Raw genomic sequence first — 16354 nt, 5'->3', positions numbered from 1 at the left:
ATCTTTTCCTTGCAGAATGTTGTCCATGAACTGCGCATTACCAATCAGGTAATTTATCTGAATCCACCTATTGAAGACTGCAGATACAAACTTTATCAAGAACTGTTCAACTGGAAAACGGTGATTCTTTCACTACCCAGAATTCAGAGTCAGAGATACCAGGTAGGTTCACCACCATATGCATTCAGCACCCTTAATATTGTTTTAATTAGACCTGACAAGCTATAACTCTGTACCATGCAATAGGTTGGAGTCCACTATGAACTGTCAGAAGAGGAGAAGTACTATCGCAATGCATTGACCCGAATGCCGGATGGACCTGCTGGATTAGAAGAAGCCTACAATGCAGTTATGGACATTGTCACAGAGGTGGAGCAGTATGTGAAGGTGAGAAAGCCATGGGTTAAATTGGACATCTGATGTAGTTGGTACAAATATATGGTGAAATAGGGTACCCAGTAACTCAGAAATCCGATTAATCCTTTATACACACTTATGCCAGATTAGCAGAGAAATAGTTTGCCAGTGGAATCTCCAGAGGTGGTCCTGGGACGACTCTCATACTTGTAAGCTATTCTCTCCATAGGGGAACTCCATTATCAGGGTAATGCATGCCCAGTAGGGTTCCATAAAGCTGCAATACCATTGCTGATATATATGTGGAGCTGATCTTTCATTACTTTGCAATTTCCAATGCTTTGGCATTTAAGTTGCCATAGATTTTGTGGTTTTGGAGTTTTATCTTACAGTTTTCTTTCTGAATTGTCTTTGCTCTGCAGGTGTGGCTTCAATACCAGTGCCTATGGGATATGCAGGCAGAAAACATTTACAATCGACTGGGAGAAGATCTGACCAAATGGCAGGCGCTACTAGTTCAGATTAGAAAGGCCAGAGGGACCTTTGACAATGCAGAGACCAGGAAGGAGTTTGGTCCGGTCATCATAGATTATGGAAAAGTTCAATCCAAAGTGAACTTGAAATACGATTCTTGGCACAAAGAGGTTCTCAGCAAATTTGGACAGATGCTTGGGCAGAACATGACCGAATTTCATACTCAGATTTCCAAGGTGCGTGAAAAGAAGTTTATGGCATATTGTAATGTCTCAGTTATCCTGAATACCTGTTACTCTTTTCCTGATAAGTGTCTTGACCCCGAAAATGAGTGTTTCTGTGGGTTGGCCTTGTGTGTTACAATCCACTATAATGAATGAATGACGTGAGCGGCCGCCTTTCTGTGTTCCCAAAGGTCAGACGTACATGGTGTATTCTAGTATTTCTAAGGGTGGCTTCACATCTGCGTCAGAACCTCTGGCCAGAGGTTCTGTCGGGGATTTGTCTGAAAATACCAGAAGAGAGAGCTCTGCATGCAGGGTTTTTTCTTCTGACCAAAAGCTGGGCCAGATAGCTGGCAGACCCTATTACATTCAATGGGATCCGCTCAACGCTGTTTGGTTTTGGCCGAAGGGATTCCCCTTTCAGGCTCCCTGAATGGAGAAGGAAAGCGATATCCCCAGTGCAGATGTGAAAGCACCCTAAATCAAGTACCTTGCTCAGAATGTATCAAAGTGCCCTCTGGGGTAAACCTTGGGTATCTTCAAGTTGATTTTTCCACAAAGGTTCTTGGCTGGAAAACTTTAAGACAGTCGATGGAGTTGTCATTTACTTCCAATGTAATCTTTTGTCTGCAGTCTCGTCAAGAGCTGGAGCAGCATTCTGTGGACACTGCTAGTACATCTGATGCCGTGACATTTATTACTTATGTGCAGTCTCTGAAGCGGAAGATCAAGCAGTTTGAGAAACAAGTCGATGTAAGTGTAACACTTATTTCAAGTTGCCATCCTTTTACTACTTGTCTTGCTATCCCCCCTCCCCCCCCAGTTGTCAACTGGTTGTGAGATCCAGAGAGTAACTGTATTCTGCCCTCTACAGCTTTATAGGAATGGGCAGCGTCTGCTGGAAAAACAGCGTTTCCAGTTCCCCTCTTCCTGGCTCTACATTGACAACATTGAGGGTGAATGGGGTGCGTTTAATGACATCATGCGGCGCAAAGATTCTGCCATACAGCAGCAAGTGGCAAATCTACAAATGAAGATTGTTCAGGAAGACCGAGCAGTGGAGAGCCGCACTATTGATCTGCTAACTGACTGGGAGAAGACCAAGCCTGTTGCTGTAAGATGTTTGCCTGTTTCTGTTCCTCTGGCTCCATATGGAGTATACATGTGTATCATGAAATGTGATGGTGCATGCCATGATATTTTTCTTATGTGGTCCTTAACCCCTTAGTGACCGCCCATTGCCTTTTTACCTCCAGGCTAAGTGGGCTTTAATCCTCAAGTTCGTAAAAACACGTTCGCCCTGAGGATTAAAACTGCGGGGGCTGTGGACGTGACAGCTCCAGAGGTAGCCAACAACCTGGAGCTGTCGGAAGGGTTAAAGGGGTTGTCCCGCGCCGAAACAGGGTTTTTTTTTTTTCAATAGCCCCCCCCGTTCGGTGCGAGACAAACCCGATGCAGGGATAAAAAAAAAACCCAGATAGTACTTACCCGAATCCCCGCGGTCCAGCGTCTTCATACTTACCTTGTGAAGATGGCCGCCGGGATCTTCACACTCGGTGGACCGCAGGGCTTCTGTGCGGTCCATTGCCGATTCCAGCCTCCTGATTGGCTGGAATTGGCACACGTGACGGGGCGGAGCTACGAGGAGCCGCTCTCCGGCACGAGCGGCCCCATTCAGCAAAGGAGAAGACCGGACTGCGCAAGCGCGTCTAATAGGGCGATTAGACACTGAAGATTAGACGGCTCCATGGAGACGGGGACGCTAGCAACGGAACAGGTAAGCGAATAACTTCTGTATGGCTCATAATTAATGCACAATGTACATTACAAAGTGCATTAATATGGCCATACAGAAGTGTATACCCCCACTTGCTTTCGCGGGACAACCCCTTTAAAGAGTTAATGATTTGGCTCACATCATGGATCGGATCCATGAGGGAAGCTGAAAGTACTCTCCTTCGTCCTCAACGATGTCCTGCAACGTTGGGCGCGTGCAAAGAAGGGTTCGTGGCCTGATGACTTTAAAATCTCTCTGCCTCCCGGCTAGCATGTGTAGCAGAAAGAGCTCACCGGGGACCGCTGTATGCGGTTCCTGGTCACATGATCGCCGTTATCCAATGGAGAACTGCAATCATTTTAAAGTTAAAAAAAAAAAAAAAAGGTTTAAGCTTTATCTCCCGTCACGGATCATATCTGTGAGGGAAGATGGTATTACATAAGGCCCCCGGATTTATCAGTGGACCTTTCCCCATCTTATGCGTACTTGCCCCTCAACAAAATGGTGGATGCATGCGCAAAAGCGAGAAGTTGCCAGAGTATTTTTAAAATCACCCTGCTCCTCGCTACTAAATGTAGCCGAGAGCCTGGAGATTTCAATGAGTGCCTGTGGTACACTGCCCTTGTCATGTGATTGCCACTAGCCATTGGATAACGGCGATCACATAAAAAAAATAAAAAAAAATTTCACCTACCGTCATAGATCTAATCCGTGAGGGGAGGTGAAATTACTTACCTAATGCCTGTGGCAATGTTCCCTGACGGGATCTTTATACACGGACTTTTCCCCAACTTTGGTGCCTGCGCCTATCTGCAAAATGGCAGACATAAGTGCAGAAGCTGGGGAGGACCCAGGAAACTTAAAATCTCCTGGCAACCAAACGTAGTCGAGAGCCTGGAGCAGTGACTGAGGGCTGCACTATAGGAAAAAAAAAACTCGTTAAATGACATATTTGCAAAAAATATGAAGTTTTAATTTTTCTCTTCTAAATTACATTAACTCCTGAAACTGGGGTTAAAATACTCAACACCCCTCAGTGAATACATTAAGGGGTGTAGTTTTTAAAATAGGGTCATTTGTGGAGGTATCTAGTATTCTGACACATATGAGCCTTTGCACTCTTGGCTTGGTGTAGGAAAACCAAGTCTTCCTCAAAATATTACTAATTAATGTTAAATTGTACGTCTCCCAAATGCTTAAAAAAAAAAAAAATTCCAATGTGCTTTCTGAATAAAGTAAACAGATGGAAATATATATTGTATCATAAATTTGTACCGTATCTTTACACATATTTGACATATTGCAGTTGAAAATGAAAAAGGCTTTCTTTTTTCCAATTTTGGTGCTTTTACTAAATGTACACATATTCTATCAGACTATTTTTACGACCCAAATGAAGTACAATATGGGGTTAAAAATGTCAATTTCTTTCTGTTAAAGTGACACATGTCAGATTTCCAAAATCTGGCTTTGTCACTAAGGTATTAATATATTATTTATCTCCTATTCCACAGAGGACTTTTGTGCTGCTATACAGCCTGCTGTGCTTTACAAAATGTATACTGTGGGGTAGAATGACGTTTTTGGAATTTTTTTTTTTTTTTTTTTTTTTTTATAGAAATTTGGTTTGTGGACTGATATACCGTCACATAAATCACAAGTATATGCTGAAAGTATTTCCGTAATTTTTGTTTCCTCATATATACATTGGACAGATACCACAGTGCAGTGTGTAACTAGGGCCTTAAGCTGACACTTCACATTTGAGTATGATGCACTTAACTGGAAAGCATAGACTTTTAGGGCTCCAAAACCTGCACCTCACTTGTTATATAATTCTCTAGGGAAGCCTGCGACCGGAGGAGGCCCTTCAGGCCCTCACAATATACGAAGGAAAGTTTGGCAGATTGAAAGATGATCGGGAAAAATGTGCCAAAGCCAAAGAGGCCTTGGAGCTGACAGACACTGGATTGCTGAGTGGCAGCGAAGAGCGAGTTCAGGTGAAATTTTGACTTGTCCTTTTTGCTGAGCTTTGTGCAATTTTAACAACTTGCAGACTGTGAAATTATGAATACATTGCATTGAGGGCTCTTGTTCCATGTAGGTCGCTTTGGAAGAATTACAAGATCTCAAAGGTGTCTGGTCTGAACTCTCCAAAGTGTGGGAACAGATTGACCAAATGAAGGAGCAGCCATGGGTGTCTGTACAGCCACGTAAGGTATGTAACCACCTGGAGGAAAGATCGCCATACAAATCTGGGCTGGTTTGTATCTCAATGCTTATCCTTTTTACAGCTACGACAAAGCCTGGATGGCTTGCTGAATCAGCTGAAGAACTTTCCAGCCCGCTTACGACAATATGCATCCTATGAATATGTGCAGAGACTTCTGAAGGGTTACATGAAGGTAAAACTTTTTCTTTTTGCAAACTAATTGATTTGTGAATGTACCTCAGTATTTGCAACAATCTACTGTTTTCACTAGGTGAACATGCTGGTAATTGAGCTCAAGTCAGAAGCCCTGAAAGATCGCCATTGGAAACAGCTCATGAAGAGATTGCACGTCAATTGGGTGGTTTCTGAGCTCACTCTTGGCCAAATCTGGGATGTCGATCTGCAGAGGAATGAGGCAATCGTTAAAGATGTTCTTCTTGTTGCTCAAGGAGAAATGGCTCTGGAGGAATTCTTAAAGCAGGTAAGGATTTTGCTTTGTCATTTTGGCTTGCTGTATGTTCTACTGTTATGTGAAGTCTTTAGAAACCCATTAAAAAGGTCTTCAGGGGTAGAAGAATATTATAAGGTTCAGAAAATATCTTTAAGCAATTATGTTCTCCATGTGATGTCACCCAAGAACACCCGACATCCATGTGATGTCACCCAACAGCAGTTTAAGTGACTGTTTTGAGTGATCACTTTGCATAAGCTCTTAAGTAGCTAATTAGCTACCTAAGGCTGCCTGCCCACAGGCGGGTTTGCATTGCATTCCCCGCAGCAATCCAGTTGCGGGGAACGCAATGCACGCTTTCCATAGCGTTGCTTGCTAAAAGTTAGCGATGAACAAAAAGTGCACGAAGGCCGCGCACTTAGATTATATCTTTTGAGCAAATTTTGAGTGCTAATTGTTGTCTAAATGGGCCTTTTACTCATGGCCATATTTACACACAGCACAGGTATTTTCTGCACACATTAGTAAGTTACTTGCCCTTAACAGCTCGACATGGAAACCTTTGCTGCAACTGGTCTTGTAGGTGTATCAGTAATCTTCTTTTTTTAAAATTTTTTTTTTAATTCAGATCAGAGAAGTGTGGAACGCGTATGAACTGGATCTTGTCAACTACCAGAACAAATGTCGACTGATCCGTGGCTGGGACGATCTGTTCAATAAAGTCAAGGAACACATAAACAGCGTTTCTGCTATGAAGCTTTCTCCCTACTACAAGGTAATATTTTGTACATAAGTATCCATATGCCATAATGGAGCATATAGACCTTATAGGGGGGTCAGTCACTTGAGACCTTCCTGAGCTACAACTGTGATCTGTAAGAGTGGCTCCCATTAGCAGACCCATGTTGTTAATTTTGTTACATTAATTCTATGGTTTTCTTCATGGATCTATTCTTGCATTCAAACATCTCGTTAGGTATTTGAAGAAGATGCCTTGAGCTGGGAAGATAAGCTTAACAGAATTATGTCCCTTTTCGATGTGTGGATTGATGTCCAGAGGCGTTGGGTTTACCTAGAGGGCATCTTTACTGGCAGTGCCGACATTAAACACCTGCTTCCTGTGGAGACGCAGCGTTTCCAGAGGTAGTATTTTTATCTTTCTCTTGATACACTTTAGTATATTGACACGTCTGATTCGGATGCTTCCCAGATCAGCACAAAGATTTAGCTATATTTAATGAGGCAGAACAGTCATTTATTTTGCTGTGCGTGAAAAAGGTATAAAATAGATCATTTACTTGCATTGGATGAAGACTTGGGATTTGATGAGGCGTTTGCTCCTCTTGTGTGAGCAAACCTTCATAAGATTGATATCTCTAAATGTATAATGTCTTGTTTCTACAACAGCATCAGTACAGAATTTGTGTCCCTCATGAAGAAAGTCACAAAGTCGCCTCTTGTAATGGATGTTCTGAACATCCAAGGAGTGCAAAGATCTCTGGAGAGACTGGCTGACTTACTGGGCAAGATCCAGAAAGCTCTTGGAGAATATTTGGAAAGGGAGCGTTCTTCATTTCCACGGTGAGTTCGGAGGCTGTGGCGTCTATTGACTTATTTTTTTAGCTGATTAGCAACAGTATCGTTCAGGCACACTTGACCTAGTTGGCCTGAAATTAATTTAAAAATATGTTCTAACTAATGATTCCTTTCATGGGGAAACTCTTTTTAATAAAAAGAACAGCCCATGACTTCTTAGAAAGGTCCAGTCCTTAAGAGGGGTGCACAGTCCTCCATTCAAAGTGAAAAGCTGGAAAAGTTCTCTTGGCTTTTTCTGTAGTAAATGCACACTGACGGTAAATGTCCATATGTAGAGATTTTGCTAAAAATGGTGGCCTCGTCACAGTTCTTAAATCCTTGGGTCCACCCATCCTGTCCCCCCTTCTTTCCCTGGTTTGTGAGAAAGTTAAAAATGTCAAAGCATTTTTATATTGAAATGTATGTGCAATTTAGCCTTATACTAACTGACAGCATCTAGCCATTGTATAACGCTGTCAATGTATTTTCAGTAAAAAAAAGAATTGACCAAAAAAGATCCTTGAGGATCACATATAAGAATTCGGTATTTATCGTAATCAAATGTATCTACATTTCTTGGAAAACCTTGATTTGACTGCACAGAAACAACTAGAATTACCCTTTCATTTGCATTGATGCTTTCTTACTATAAAACATATATGGGGCATGAGCTCTGTGCTAATATGAAAAAATATTCTTCACTGTTTTTGTTTCTCTAATCTATGTTTCAGATTCTACTTTGTTGGTGATGAAGATCTTCTGGAAATTATTGGAAACAGCAAAAATGTGGCCAAACTGCAGAAACACTTCAAGAAGATGTTTGCTGGTGTGTCCAGCATCATTCTGAATGAAGACAGTTCTGTGGTGCTGGGAATCTCTTCACGAGAGGGAGAAGAGGTAAAGACTAGACTAAAATGTTAATGAAGGCCGTGGGATCTTCTCTCCACAGGGCTCAGTAAATGCATTCTGTGTGTTTGTCTTTACAGGTAATGTTCAAGACTCCAGTGTCCATAACGGAGCATCCAAAGATCAATGAATGGCTTACTCTTGTGGAGAAAGAAATGAGATTCACTCTGGCTAAGTTGTTGGCTGAGTCAGTGACTGAAATTGAGATATTTGGGAAGTCAAATACTATCGATCTTGACACATACATCTCCTGGATTGACAAGTACCAGGTAACTCACTTCTGGTTCTTAAGTACTGATCTTGGGTTTCTTTTCAACACTTGACGTGTTTTTTGTTTGTGTTTTTCCTCCATAGGCTCAGCTTGTGGTCCTCTCGGCTCAGATTGCCTGGTCTGAGAATGTTGAATCTGCTCTCAACAGCATGTCCAATGGTGGAGGTGACTCCAGCTTCATGCAGTCTGTGCTTGTCAATGTGGAGGCCACACTGACTGTCTTGGCTGATTCAGTGTTGATGGAGCAGCCGCCCCTGCGGAGGAGGAAACTGGAGCACTTGGTAAATAAGCAACGCTTTGCTAGATCTGGCAACTTTTTTTTTTTTTTTTTTGTCTGTTAGGATGTGTCTAACGGCTCTGTGTCTAACGGCTCTATTGCTTCACAGATCACAGAACTGGTGCACCAGAGAGATGTCACCAGATCCCTCGTGAAACTCAAGGTTGACAACCCCAAGTCATTTGAGTGGTTAAGTCAGATGAGGTTTTACTTTGATCCAAAACAGACCGAGGTTCTGCAGCAGCTCTCCATCCAGATGGCAAATGCAAAATTCAACTATGGCTTTGAATATCTGGGTGTCCAGGATAAACTTGTGCAAACCCCTCTGACTGACCGATGCTACCTGACCATGACCCAGGCTTTGGAGGCCAGACTTGGAGGGTCACCTTTTGGTAAATATATATCCCACTTAACAGTCAATAAAAAGCTTCAATGTATCAGTATAATGTGTGACTGTTTAATGTGGATATGTTAAACAGGTCCTGCAGGTACTGGAAAAACCGAATCTGTCAAAGCCCTTGGACACCAACTTGGCCGATTTGTGCTGGTTTTCAACTGTGATGAAACCTTTGACTTCCAGGTAGAGAATGGTTTAGTTGTTGTGCTGATCCCTTGGCTTTTTGGCTTCTGCTAAACAATCCTCTCCCTTTTGCTTTCAGGCGATGGGTCGCATTTTTGTGGGTCTGTGCCAGGTTGGAGCTTGGGGCTGTTTTGATGAGTTCAACAGATTGGAGGAACGCATGTTGTCTGCGGTTTCTCAGCAAGTGCAGTGCATCCAGGAGGCTCTAAGGGAACACTCCAATCCAAACAGAGACAAAAGTAAGTGGTGGAAAACTTTTTATTCCAGAAGAAAATTGTTTTCTATGTAAACTGTTGCAGAATAATAAAACTTCTTACCTAGGGGTGGTTGTACTTTGTATTACACTATCTGTTCTACTGTCTTTCAGCTCTCACAGTCACTTGTGAACTGCTGAACAAACAAGTGAAAGTCAGCCCTGACATGGCAATCTTCATCACCATGAATCCTGGTTATGCTGGAAGATCCAACCTGCCAGACAACTTGAAGAAACTGTTCCGCAGCTTGGCCATGACCAAACCTGACCGTCAGCTCATTGCACAGGTTATGTTGTATTCTCAAGGCTTCCGGACTGCTGAAGTGCTGGCCAACAAAATTGTACCGTTCTTCAAGTAAGTAAATGTGGATTTACATTCTCTTAGCTTAGCCACTGTCCTGAAGGGACTGATACACAATAGTTGGCTTCTCCTTTTACTGCTGTAAATCCATAGAGAGTATTTACAGAGGGGTTTTGGCTCCGTTTTTGGTAATGGTTGCTAGATTTTAAAATGGCAACATCCTAGAAGTTGTAATCTTCCTCTTGCCTACAGATTGTGTGATGAACAGCTGTCATCTCAGAGCCACTATGACTTTGGTCTTCGAGCCCTGAAGAGCGTCTTGGTGAGCGCTGGCAATGTCAAGAGAGAGCGCATTCAGAAAATCAAGAAGGAGAAGGAAGAGCGTGGAGAATCTACCGATGAAGGGGAAGTTGCAGAGAACCTACCTGAACAAGAAGTATGATTTATCCCCATGAGTATCACACATTGACACACACCTTGTGGAATCACAAGGTGAAAGCCTGTAAATCTAGGTATAACAGTAGAGATTTTTACTTTTTGTCCTATTTAGATCCTGATCCAAAGTGTCTGTGAGACCATGGTTCCCAAGCTGGTTGCAGAAGACATACCACTGCTTTTCTCTCTGTTGTCTGATGTTTTCCCTGGAGTTCAGTACCATCGCGGTGAAATGACTGCACTTCGAGAGGAGCTGAAGAAGGTTTGCCAAGAGATGTACCTCACCTATGGAGATGGAGAAGAAGTTGGTGGAATGTGGGTGGAAAAGGTTAGAAACATTCTATTTGTAAATGTCTGCTAAATTGTTTTAAAGAGAAATTGTCATGTTGAAAATGCTGCCTATTCTGCAGGGAGAAGTGAGTAGATTGATGATGCTATATTTATTTATTTTTTCCCACAAGACTATGTCTTGAATTTATTGCTGTAAACATTTTGCTCATTTTAGAATTAAGAAGCGTGCAGTAGGAAGTCTCACTGACTCCATGCTATTTGTAGACTGCTTATGACACTTTATGAACTTAGGTGGTTAAAATTCCTCACAAGTGCTGGCCCTGCACAAGTTAAACAATCCACGGGTAAAAGAACGATCAAGCTGTCATAAATCTGAGAAACATTTAGGCTGGGGTCACACTAGGCGGATTCCCGCCGGAAATCCCGCGGTTTGGCCGCAGCAAAAACCGCGAGATTTCCGCTGGGAGAACCGCCGCGGAAAACCCGCGGCGGCTCTGAAGCGGTGCGGCCGCAGCGGAAAGAAAAAAAATACATGCTGCATATTCTGAAGCCTGACTTACCGCAGCGGATTGGCCGCCCCGTGTGGACGAGATTTCTGAGAAATCTCGTCCACATGACTGGCTAATGCCGAGATTAGCGGCCGCAGGCGGATTTGCCACGGCGAAATTCCGCGCGGATTTGCCGCGGCAAATCCGCCCTGTGTGAACCCAGCCTCAGGGTAGGGCAAGAGTCAACTGCTTTTGAAGTCTAAATGGGATCTATAGAAAGAACTGTAGGAACTGTTAAAACCTATTACACAGAGGCTTTTTTATGTTTCTCAATAGAGCTAGTATGAAAAATTAATTGCGACAGTTTACATAATGTTGGCAATGAACCTGTAATGTAATTGAACTTTCATTTCAATCCATGCTTCTTTTCATGTAGGTCCTTCAGCTCTATCAGATCACTCAAATCAACCATGGCCTGATGATGGTCGGACCTTCAGGCAGTGGCAAGTCCTTGGCATGGAGAGTGCTGCTGAAAGCTTTAGAAAGACTGGAAGGAGTGGAAGGTGTTGCTCATATCATTGATCCTAAAGCCATCAGCAAAGACCATCTGTATGGTACCCTGGATCCAAACACCCGAGAATGGACAGACGGATTGTTCACCCACGTTCTCAGGAAGTGAGTCTGGCCCAAACGCCACAAGGCACCTTTTTAGAACTGCAGATTTAGTTTTAATCAATGCAAACCTGTTCCTTAAATGTTTTCTGCTTGCAGAATTATTGACAATGTCCGTGGGGAGCTTCAGAAACGCCAGTGGATTATCTTTGATGGTGATGTGGATCCTGAATGGGTTGAGAACTTGAACTCAGTCTTGGATGATAACAAACTGCTTACTCTTCCCAATGGAGAGCGTCTCAGCCTGCCTCCAAATGTAATTTTCTCATTCTACTAAATGGATGTTTAAAGGTCTTATGACTTGATGAATTGTCTCCCAAGACCTTCCTCACATGCTTATGTAGCAATTTATTGTTTTGTTTTTTTTTTTCTTTTCTTTTTTTTTTTTTTTTGCAGCCAAAGGGGAGGCTTGTTTTTTAAGCCGCAATTCTGTTAAAATATTCTGTGAACTTTGTTTACCCCTTTAAAATAGCTTTTCCGTTAACAGGCTAAACAAAATGTCTGATTGTTGGGTTTCGACCATTGAAACCCCTGTGATCTGATGTACTTGATTGCCCCATATGACAAGAGCGACAGTTCGCATGCGTGACCGCTGCTTCCTTCCCTTTTATGGGAAGGAATGGGATTGCTAAGCTTATAGTTCTCTTCCTTTCCCATACAATCAAATAGAGCAGTGGTCGAGCGATGCATACTACCGCTCCATTTGGATGCACTAGCTTGGCATTGCTAGGGGTCCCAGTGATTTGAACTTCTAGCAATCAGATACTTTAGCTCCTTTCCTGTGGATAGCTCTTTAATGGGAAAACATATTAAAGTCCCAGCAGACTTATAGAAAATACACAGAAATTACAATACACTGGAGATATGAGATTTATAATTGGAATCTATTTTCCTTCCTATAACACCATCCACATGTAGCGAATAAAATGCATGTGTATCGGAGCATGCTTCTTGTGCACAAAAGCTGCACATTTTCACTATAGTTTGTACTCTGTAATCCATAGAATGACGCACATTCTTTTATTAGACTGAAAGATTTAGAAAACTGATGTAACTATATTAAAAACAAAATTAAAAACAATCTAAGAGTAATTTAAAGGGAACCTGTCACATTCCCACAGCACCATAAAGTAATTTATTTGAAGATCAACTAATTTATGGTGCCCTGACAGAGCCGGGCGCTGTTTTTTTTTGTTCTTTTTTTTTACATACACTCACAATCCAACAGTGCAGGAAAATTAGATTTTTTTTTGGAGTCCTGTGTGCACGCTCTCCCATAGCCTTCTAACCAGGCCTTACCTTTTCTCATGCTAGGTCCGCATCATGTTTGAAGTCCAGGACTTGAAGTATGCTACTCTGGCCACTGTGTCTAGATGCGGTATGGTCTGGTTCAGTGAGGATGTTCTGAGCACTGACATGATCTTTAACAACTTCCTGGCGAGATTGCGCAGTATTCCACTCGATGAAGGTGAAGATGAAGCTCAGCGAATGAGGAAAGGCAAAGAAGATGAGGGAGAAGAATCTTCATCTCCTATGCTGCAGGTATACACTTGGACATCGGTCACTTGCTTAATATCCCTTCACACTTTTTAATTTTAGCCAGAAAACCTTTGGGGTCACTTTTTAAGGGATTGTCGAAACCTGGGCTGAAACTTGCTGAAAGAACTTTTCTGTAATATTTCATATATTAAGGCCAAGGCAGTGTGACCCTCTTCACTAGTTGTTGACAACTTTTGGCTATTTTTATTAAAGATTCAGCGAGATGCTGCAACAGTTTTGCAGCCATACTTCACATCCAGTGGGCTGGTGATCAAAGCTCTTGAGCATGCCTTCAAACTAGAACACATCATGGATCTGACCCGTCTGCGCTGCTTGGGTTCTCTGTTCTCCATGCTGCACCAAGCCTGTCGTAACATCGCTCAGTACAACGCTAATCACCCAGATTTTCCCATGCCAGTTGAGCAGCTGGAGCGCTATATACAGGTGAGTGGCTTTAGGCTAGAGCTGAATTTTTATGCTTCGCTCAGTTTTAACTGGTGATTCATTTGGTATTTGTGTCCTTTTCTGTAGCGATACCTCATTTATGCCGTACTATGGTCATTCTCTGGAGATGGCCGACTGAAAATGAGGGCAGAACTTGGAGAGTACATCAGGAGGATCACCACTATTCCACTACCAACTGCACCCAACATCCCTATCATTGACTATGAGGTATGAGATTGCTTTTATCAGTTTTGGTGATTAATGTTCTTTATACAGTATATGGCAACAATATTGCTAATCTATAGGTGTCCATCAGCGGCGAGTGGCTTCCTTGGCAATGTAAAGTTCCTCAAATCGAAGTTGAAACTCACAAAGTGGCAGCACCTGATGTTGTTGTACCCACTCTGGATACAGTGCGGCACGAGGCTCTCCTGTACACTTGGTTGGCAGAACACAAACCTCTGGTCCTGTGTGGTCCTCCTGGTTCGGGAAAGACCATGACACTCTTTAGTGCTTTGAGGGCTCTGCCTGACATGGAGGTAAAGTTTGAACGTTTTTCCTTTTTTTGAGGGTTGTCTGCTTAATTTCACACTGCCTGAGTATTATCGTTTATCATTGTTACGTCTAGGTTGTCGGCTTAAACTTCTCTAGTGCGACCACTCCAGAGTTGCTCCTGAAAACCTTTGATCACTACTGTGAGTACCGTCGAACACCAAATGGTGTGGTCCTAGCACCTGTGCAACTTGGAAAATGGTTGGTGCTGTTCTGTGATGAAATCAACTTGCCAGATATGGACAAATATGGCACCCAGAGGGTCATCTCCTTTATCAGACAGGTGTGTATATCCTAATGTGCCATATAGCTACATATTGCACTCACAAATCATATTCTTTTAGGGATGATACGTTTATACTGCTTATCTATTAACCAGCTGATCTAACATTGTATGATTTATTTTTTTGTTTTCATAGATGGTAGAACATGGTGGTTTCTACAGGACGTCTGATCAAACTTGGGTGAAACTAGAAAGAATTCAGTTTGTTGGAGCTTGCAACCCTCCTACTGATCCTGGAAGAAAGCCCCTATCCCACAGGTAAGTGGCATTTTCAGTTTCTTAGCCTTTTCGATCTGGTTTGACTTCAGTTTGTCATTTTTAGCTCTTTAACTGCTCATATGTATTTTTAGAACAGCCATTAAGGGGTTTTAATCTAAAATGCCATATATTTAACTGAGGTGTAAAATAAACCTGCACACATACAAGCTCAATAAAGGGAGCGCCACACTTCTATCGCGCTCCTAGTGACATGATCGATGCTGGGAGACTCCCCGTGCAGCTAGCCTTGTGGGACTAGAAAGGGCTTCATAGTGGCAGATATATGCTACTTCATTAGAAGCATAAAATAAACACTAATCCCCTTTTTTGAGAATAAAAAATTAATAGGTCTGCAAAATACCAAAAAATGGGATTTGGTCTCGAATACATTTTTCACTTTCATGCAAATACAGAAAAATACTTGGGTAGTCACATGACTAAAAGCCAGAATAATTAGTTTATTCAGTGTAAAACACGTTCACTTTTATCTTTTTATTACGCCAATATTACTTCTATCCAGGTTCTTGCGCCATGTTCCAGTGGTGTATGTGGATTATCCAGGTCCTGCATCATTGACCCAGATCTATGGTACCTTCAATCGTGCAATGCTGAGGCTCATTCCATCACTGCGCACATATGCAGAACCACTTACTGCTGCCATGGTTGAGTTCTACACCATGTCACAGGTAGGTAGTGTAGAATGAGATCTCATTTCATATATCTCCATGGAGCTGCACTGCATCATTGTCTGTGATTGCAGGAGAGATTTACTCAGGACACACAGCCTCACTACATCTACTCTCCCCGTGAAATGACACGGTGGGTCAGAGGCATTTTTGAAGCATTGCGTCCACTTGAGACATTGGCAGTGGAAGGACTGATCAGAATTTGGGCCCACGAAGCTCTTCGGCTCTTCCAGGACAGGTAACTTTCCACTCTATATGGTTGCAAGCGTTGCAGATGATCTCCTCATTGAATATTGTTCTATAGACTTGTCTATTTCTTACGTCAGGCTTGTCGAAGATGAAGAGAGACGTTGGACTGATGAGAACATTGACATGGTCGCGCTGAAACACTTCCCCAATGTGGAGAAAGAGAAGGCTTTAAATAGACCCATCTTGTATAGCAACTGGTTATCCAAGGTATTCCCAGAATACATGTAACATTGCAATGAGCTTGTCTTCACTTGGCTTTGAACATTTAAAAGTTGTAATCTGACTCTCTTGATTTCCCACTAAAGCTCAATTGTTCTTGTAGGATTACATCCCTGTGGACCAAGAAGAGCTGAGAGATTATGTCAAAGCTCGCCTCAAAGTTTTCTACGAGGAAGAACTGGATGTGCCGCTCGTACTGTTCAATGAAGTCCTGGACCATGTCTTAAGAATTGACAGGTAATGTAACTCCAGCAGAGAGCAATATTGATGTAGGGTGCATCAACTTAATGTCAAAGAAAATGGTACAAATGATGGTGAATTTCTTGGGTGTGGTTTACGTCTTGAAAATTGGCTCCATCTCATGAGTGATATCTGTTTACAACTACTTTATGCCATGTAATTGATAAATTTTGAAATCCTCTTAGCTAAATGTTTTTGTTTTTTGCCAGTTATCAGGTTGGTGCAACTTGCAACAGAATTTTGACTTGACACTAAGTGCACTGCAAATCTACAAAAGAAAAATAAAAGCAATTAAAGTGTACCTACATTATAATGTTTTAGATGGCAGCTACAAAAGTTC

At 42.3% G+C, this 16354-nt stretch overlaps 1 protein-coding gene across 2 annotated transcripts in view; it reads left to right on the top strand.

Moving 5' to 3' along the window:
• The window catches only part of LOC136632782 (cytoplasmic dynein 1 heavy chain 1), a 51764-nt gene that overhangs the window by 13097 nt on the left and 22313 nt on the right, over window positions 1-16354 (top strand). For both annotated transcript variants that reach the window (XM_066607948.1, XM_066607947.1), the window contains exons 11-43: window positions 16-162; window positions 247-387; window positions 780-1067; window positions 1689-1808; window positions 1930-2169; window positions 4677-4832; window positions 4937-5050; window positions 5127-5237; window positions 5316-5525; window positions 6124-6270; window positions 6472-6638; window positions 6903-7076; window positions 7802-7967; window positions 8057-8245; window positions 8331-8528; window positions 8634-8916; window positions 9004-9104; window positions 9184-9343; window positions 9472-9712; window positions 9911-10094; window positions 10209-10421; window positions 11309-11547; window positions 11644-11800; window positions 12859-13086; window positions 13297-13527; window positions 13615-13755; window positions 13833-14066; window positions 14156-14362; window positions 14499-14620; window positions 15141-15306; window positions 15381-15544; window positions 15633-15762; window positions 15878-16011. In XM_066607948.1, coding sequence (XP_066464045.1) covers window positions 16-162; window positions 247-387; window positions 780-1067; window positions 1689-1808; window positions 1930-2169; window positions 4677-4832; window positions 4937-5050; window positions 5127-5237; window positions 5316-5525; window positions 6124-6270; window positions 6472-6638; window positions 6903-7076; window positions 7802-7967; window positions 8057-8245; window positions 8331-8528; window positions 8634-8916; window positions 9004-9104; window positions 9184-9343; window positions 9472-9712; window positions 9911-10094; window positions 10209-10421; window positions 11309-11547; window positions 11644-11800; window positions 12859-13086; window positions 13297-13527; window positions 13615-13755; window positions 13833-14066; window positions 14156-14362; window positions 14499-14620; window positions 15141-15306; window positions 15381-15544; window positions 15633-15762; window positions 15878-16011 — 5903 coding nt within the window. The remainder of the gene's footprint in view (window positions 1-15; window positions 163-246; window positions 388-779; window positions 1068-1688; window positions 1809-1929; window positions 2170-4676; window positions 4833-4936; window positions 5051-5126; window positions 5238-5315; window positions 5526-6123; window positions 6271-6471; window positions 6639-6902; window positions 7077-7801; window positions 7968-8056; window positions 8246-8330; window positions 8529-8633; window positions 8917-9003; window positions 9105-9183; window positions 9344-9471; window positions 9713-9910; window positions 10095-10208; window positions 10422-11308; window positions 11548-11643; window positions 11801-12858; window positions 13087-13296; window positions 13528-13614; window positions 13756-13832; window positions 14067-14155; window positions 14363-14498; window positions 14621-15140; window positions 15307-15380; window positions 15545-15632; window positions 15763-15877; window positions 16012-16354) is intronic.

The sequence above is a fragment of the Eleutherodactylus coqui genome, chromosome 6 (assembly GCF_035609145.1).
Source record: "Eleutherodactylus coqui strain aEleCoq1 chromosome 6, aEleCoq1.hap1, whole genome shotgun sequence".
NCBI lineage: Eukaryota > Metazoa > Chordata > Amphibia > Anura > Eleutherodactylidae > Eleutherodactylus > Eleutherodactylus coqui.
This window is presented reverse-complemented; position numbering and strand designations above follow the sequence as displayed.